Source organism: Pollicipes pollicipes, unplaced genomic scaffold (assembly GCF_011947565.3).
Source record: "Pollicipes pollicipes isolate AB1234 unplaced genomic scaffold, Ppol_2.1 Scaffold_7231;HRSCAF=8579_pilon_pilon_pilon, whole genome shotgun sequence".
NCBI classification, from domain to species: domain Eukaryota; kingdom Metazoa; phylum Arthropoda; class Thecostraca; order Pollicipedomorpha; family Pollicipedidae; genus Pollicipes; species Pollicipes pollicipes.
Genome location: NW_023597034.1, coordinates 7,066,483 through 7,072,379, shown reverse-complemented (window position 1 = coordinate 7,072,379; position 5,897 = coordinate 7,066,483). Strand labels below are relative to the sequence as shown.

The 5,897-nt window shown below is 49.0% G+C and overlaps 1 protein-coding gene across 1 annotated transcript; it reads right to left on the bottom strand.

The window, feature by feature from the left end:
- Positions 1–2,338: 2,338 nt before the first annotated feature.
- Positions 2,339–3,272, bottom strand: LOC119109335 (larval cuticle protein 65Ag1-like). The gene is made up of 2 exons (XM_037232946.1): positions 3,264–3,272; positions 2,339–2,707 (listed from the first exon to the last, which is right to left on the bottom strand). The coding sequence occupies exons 1-2, from the start codon at positions 3,270–3,272 to the stop codon at positions 2,339–2,341; spliced, it is 378 nt and encodes a 125-aa protein (XP_037088841.1).
- Between the last annotated feature and the right edge of the window lie 2,625 nt (positions 3,273–5,897).

Here is a 5,897-nt window from a genome sequence, read left to right as displayed (position 1 = left end):
GTTCCTTAGATCCGTTCAAGACCTTACTCAATTGCACGTCACGGGCGCCTGATAGCATCCAATATAACGTTTGCCAAACGTGAGCCTTGTTGATTGTTTACGTGCAAATGAGCACATGTAGGCCATCCAGCATAGTCGTGCGGACTGCGCTCATTAATAAGTGCGTGGCATCTACGTTTTTCTCAACGTAAACTGAAACAGGCCTGGCCCATTCCACAACTCCACAGGCGAGCTGGCCAAAATAACATCCCTTATCTTGTATTCCGCTGAGAGCATTTGTGTGAGGTTTTCTTATGCCCCGAATTCAGCTTTACTATTTTAAGAAAGATAGGAGCAATGCCTGTGAGATCAAAGCCTCAGACGTTTTCAGCAGGTCAAGCAACATGATTGATTTCGAGGTTGCGCAACTCAACTGTATTTATCTGAATGGTGCAAATGTGTATGCCAGTGAGCTTGCAATGATCCAATGCATCTTTTGGCTATCTTCAAATATGTACTGGCCTATGGGGCCCACTTTATTCAGATCTGACAGAGAAAACTTGTAAAAGCCCTCAGTGCCTGTCATCGTGATGGCTTTTGAAAAGCGTTTGGGGATGTGGTTGGGGCGTTCAGCACCTCCTGCCTAGCCACATAGATGAACATGGTTTCGCTGACTAGTTAATGCGACAGAAATTTGAACAGGTCCTCCGCTGTCAGTATATGCCCAGCTTGGGTGCGCCTGAGACTCTCTTGCGCTGTGGCACGCTTAGCTGTGCTTCAATGTCGTCACAGGCTCCCTTGTCACCTGCCGGCAAAAATGTCAGTTACAGGGCACCCCGAAGTCTAAGCCTCAGGTGCCACACGTTGAGAAAGTTGCAGTTATTTTTGTGCTATGTAACACTGCCGTCTGCGAAATATTTTTTAGATTGGGCACTTTGGTAAAAACATCTGGGACAAATCGTTGCAAAAATGCATGAACCATGGCGGTGTTATACTTTGCATAATCAGAGGTGAGTCAGTGGCAAAGCTCACCTTCCAGCTGATGGTAAAGCCCATCTCGCTCTTGCCAGTACGCTACGAACAGTGCCCAGTGCACAGGGAGGAATCTGAGTGGAAGCCGTGGGCCGCGTCTCGCACTGCGAGTGAACAATTTTCAGAGAAGTCGCCCTGGGCAACCACTTCGCCCTCGTTGGCAGTAGTCTTTGTGTAGGCAAAGTGCGGACCCGGCCTAGTAGCTGCAAAGTGGTGTCTGGTCAATTTTACGGTTTGCTGGCTGAAGATCTCATGCTGTCCTCAATTGTTCCGATGATTCTCAATAGAACATAGAGACCCGTGCTCCCACTCTAGTGCACTGCACTGTTAACACCGAATCGCAACATCCATATCATCATCGAGGGTTGCATTACCCTCGTTGTTATCCTCTGATCTGTTCCAGAGGACGTGACTTGAGTCTGAAGTTGGCCTAGAACGTTTTGAAGTTTCTCTGCCTTGTCCACGTGGACGTGGTTCCTTGAGGTTACCCCACAACATGAATGTCCAGGGGCGACAGGTCGGGAGAGTAAGAAGCCACAGCACATCATATTTAAATGCAATCATGGGTGTAACCAATGGGGCGGTGGAGAGGACTGGGGGAACACTGTTTTAACGCTTTATTTGCCTTCTCCTTTTTGCGTAAATTTGGGATTGTTTATTGATGCTGTAACGAACGTTCCAAACAGTATGTAGTTCTAGCATGATGTGATGTGATGTGATGTGAACAACCGTAGATGTGAACTGAACATGCGTTGCTATTCTAATGATAGTCTGCAAGCGGGAATGAACGCATAGCAGCAAGTTTTTCCTCGGACTGGCTAATCCTTTACAGTGCAGTCTAGTGCAGCGGATGTGGCAGGTATGCTGTCCAAGAATAGGACCAAGACAATATTCTTTATGGCTCAAAATATACGGTTTATAGAAAGATATGTAGAAAGAAAATGCACCCGAATCTGTGAACTGAAAGATGCACCCGCCTTCCCTTAGCAGTGCGAAAGCGTTCTCTATGCACCACCTGCCACCGACCTGGTCGCTAACGTGGCCATCATCCTGCCAAGCGGCATGCACCGAACGACGCCGATCAATGTTCGTCTCCCGGATATCAGCTGCGACAAGCAGGTGAGCTCATCGCATTCGTTTTAACTCGTCGTTCACACCGGCTAATATTTCGGTCTACCAAACCTCTTTAGCACTTTGTCAGCATGTAGACATTTTATTGCAAAGCAGAGCACACATACAGGAGCACATTCACGTCAGAATCGCAGGGTCACAAGGTTCCGCTCGTGTCTCGGTACAGCCGTCACATGGTAAGACCATCATTGGCCGTCTATTGGGCGCCCTCGGCCCAGAACAGCTCCGGGTGGTCGATCCTCAGCTGGGCGTACTCGGGGATCTGCGCCGGCGCCACGGGCAGGTGCGCCGCTTGCGGCTGGAAGCCACCCTCGTCCGACACGTACGCAACCTGGTACGTCTGGCCATCGTCGCTGACGAACTGGAAGCTGCCTTGCTGGCTGAGACTGCCGGTGCCCGGCTCCGCACCGGGGAACACACGGCCCACCTCGCTGGCGCTCTGGCCGTTGTCCTGCTCGTAGCTGTGCTCGTAGTTACCCTGCGGGTCCTGGACGAACCGCTGGCTGAGGGTGCGTACCCCCTGCGGCGCGGCCGCGGCGACGGCCACCAGGGCGACGAGGAGAACCTGACGGCGGAGCACGCGCTGCTCAGAGGGGCGGGAAGGGGTGCAGCTGAGGTCATGGTGGGGTGGCGGAGTCAGGAGACGACGCTTTATGATGAGAGCAGTGGGCTTGATCCGTGCCTAACGCGTTGTATTCGACTATAACGCTTCACCGATGATTGGTGTTATGCTACATTAAAGGTACTTGCTGGCTGGGAGGACCTTTGTTTCGCGCAGTTGTGCTTTGTGCTTTGTGCCCAGTGCTTTAATTCGATCGGGATTGAGCAAGGCTAAGTGAAGGGTAGTTCGGACCATTGGCATGCACGGTCAAACCCCAACGCCGATAAATAAGCCTTACGTTATGATAAAAAGACTCATAATGGTGTGATCGGCCAGTTGCATTCTTTATAACCCCCAAACCTCTCTGAATCGGTTGTCTTAGGCTGTGACCAGGATGTCAGCATTTTCTTTTGATTAGTTAGGCCACTGAATTTATTTCCGCCTGAACACACTTGCTTAAATGCTCAGGGAAACGCCAAAGCGATGTCAGTTAGCATGTCAAGCGGTGCTGCAAACTCACCAGCTTCATATCTCCGTGTGTGGGGACTGGTGGATGTCTTGCCTGCGGCCGAAGATGACTGGATGGTGGTAAGCTGACGACCAGGCCTTATATACTCGGGAGCGGCACCTCGTGACCTCCCCCGATGATCCGGCCGAGGTATCGCAACTGCTCGTCTGACCCGGCCCGCCTGTGGTCTGGATCGGCGCGTGCAGAGCTCGGCATCCGCGTGGTATCTGTCAGTTTGTTCTAAGTCACTGCTAGCTGTTGCATCATTATTAATATCGTATTCATTTTGCATGGAATAATGCTCTGGGTGCCTTTATAATGTTGTTGTCATGTCAAATCACGAAGATGACTGGATGGGCCCCTCTGCAAATGTCCCAGTTTTTTTCACGACACAGCACAAGTTGATCGGTACAAACACTTGATTGCAATACACAGCAGCATTTTATAGTAAGGCGTGCCAAATGTAAACAATAACCAACGTTGCCTTGAACAGAGGGGAGAACATTTATTGTAAAATCGTGGCTATGAGGACGTCTCACTCCCAATTTGATGGCAAAACACGAAAAGCGGCATTGGTAGTCATTGGTAGTCAATAGAGCTTTCCCATGCACCAAATGGTCTGTACAAAAGATATTCCACAGGGCTTCCTGGCAGGCTAGGATGTTCAACGGCTGGACCTGCCGCGGATGGCCGATTGTTCGCTTCATCTTGTCGACGCCAAGCCTCGTTTCATCATTTGTCCATCCCAAGCCTGGAGGTGGACTTGAGGCCTTGAAGGTTTGCTGGCCTCTCCATGTGGGCGTAGTTCTTAATGGTGGACCCTCAGTAAGAAATCCAGGGCAGAAAGGTCGGGCGAGTAAGCAGCCACGGCAAGGCAGTCTTAAGCTGGTGTACTTTCCAGGAAAATGTTCCTCCAACCAATTCAATGAAGCCCATGTCGTGTGCGGTGTCACCGCGTGGTGGTTGAGCCACTCTTCGTTCCGACCGATCACGCGAATTCTCCCCAAGGCCACCCAGAAGGGTAACAAACCGTAACGATGTTGCGCTTTGAGTGGTGTTGAGAAGCTACTCGTTCTTGTTCTTAAATGAGTATCTCGTGTAGAATTATAATTTTATAATGTCAGATCACTGTTGACTGCCATTTCGATCATGTTTTGAGCAGCGTCATTTGAATGCAACCGTAGTGTATCTTGATTATGCGAGATATGAACTCGTATCTGCGTTGAATAAAAAAGAGTTGAACTTTTATCTGAGCACGCTGTATAAACGATGAGTTCACTTATGCACACCCTTTTTACCCTTTTGAAAGATATTTTTCAACCTGATGTTGTATTGTTGAATAGAGAGCCTACGGCATGATCGGGTGACCCCACTCAGTGTCCTGAGTGCGAGCTCGAACGGAAACGAAGGAATATATTAGCATGACTACGTTCACACGACTGAGGATCAGAAGATACAGATACCACTCTCCGTAGTTGTGATATGAATACTATTTTCTGGAAGCCATGAGACCTGCCGAATTGTGGTGCGTTTAGAAGGTGGCAGCAGCAAGGTTTTTTCAATATTTGGTCCGAACCTTGCGATTTGATATATTTCTGGAATGATCGCCCGAGCTAAGCTGTACTTGCGGCGTGGGCCATGCCTCGACCATCTGATGGTAGAATGCCGGACCAAGAGCCTGATTGTGCGACGACAGTTTAACGTGCCGCAATGCTCGGCACCGTTCACCTGGCTTCTAATGTTACGTCACTGTTATCGCGTTGGTACAGTATTTGTTAACAAAACGACTCGGGTGACGCGCCCCTGTCTCCAGTCTTTACCAACTCTGTCCTTCCAGTTATCCACATGTCTGTTCAGAAGGTGGTGCAAGATGGGTGTCGCTTTTAATATGAGTGTATCTTAGCAACGAGCGAGAGACAGGTCTCATGGCCTGGTCTGTACGTGTCACCCCAAGCAATTCTGCATGAAATCGCATTTTATTTTCGTATGGGGCCACCTTTGATGGACAAATAAAACAAAATAGCATATTCACTGTGTTTACAAGTAGTCAAGTAGTCAAAATATCTCTTCCGTAATTATGTCATATTCTAAGGTGTCCACCAAAAGTTAGCCTTACATTATCTTGAAATTGGAAGTTTCTCAGCAGCAGCACACTTTTGGAAACTACCAAATACGAAAAAGGAATAGTTTTGAGTTGCAACCCATAATAAAAAAGACCAAAATCTAGAGATATATCAAGCTTTTGGGGTTTGGGCCACGTCAACCCTGCCGGTTCCGCCACATGACGTGACAACTCTGGTCACATGGAACCATTGTCTTGTGTCCTAGTCTTCCGCCACTGGCTGAACATGGCTTTCTTCATACTTAATGACGGCCACAGTAACTGAGCGCGCCAGTTGACGTGACTGCATCCGAACTAACACTATTGGCAAAACCAACCATATCTCACCGACACCACCTCTGCACATCATGTGTAAACACAGTCATGGGGGTAGCCATTGGGCGTGAGCGAGGGGAAGGGGGGGGGCACATATCCACAACGCTTGATTTGTCCCCCTTTTTGTTTAATGTCAGAAGAGCGTATCGATGTATAAAACGCTTCAAACAGGTCGCGATTCTAACTTGAAAACCAAGAATGGATCTATG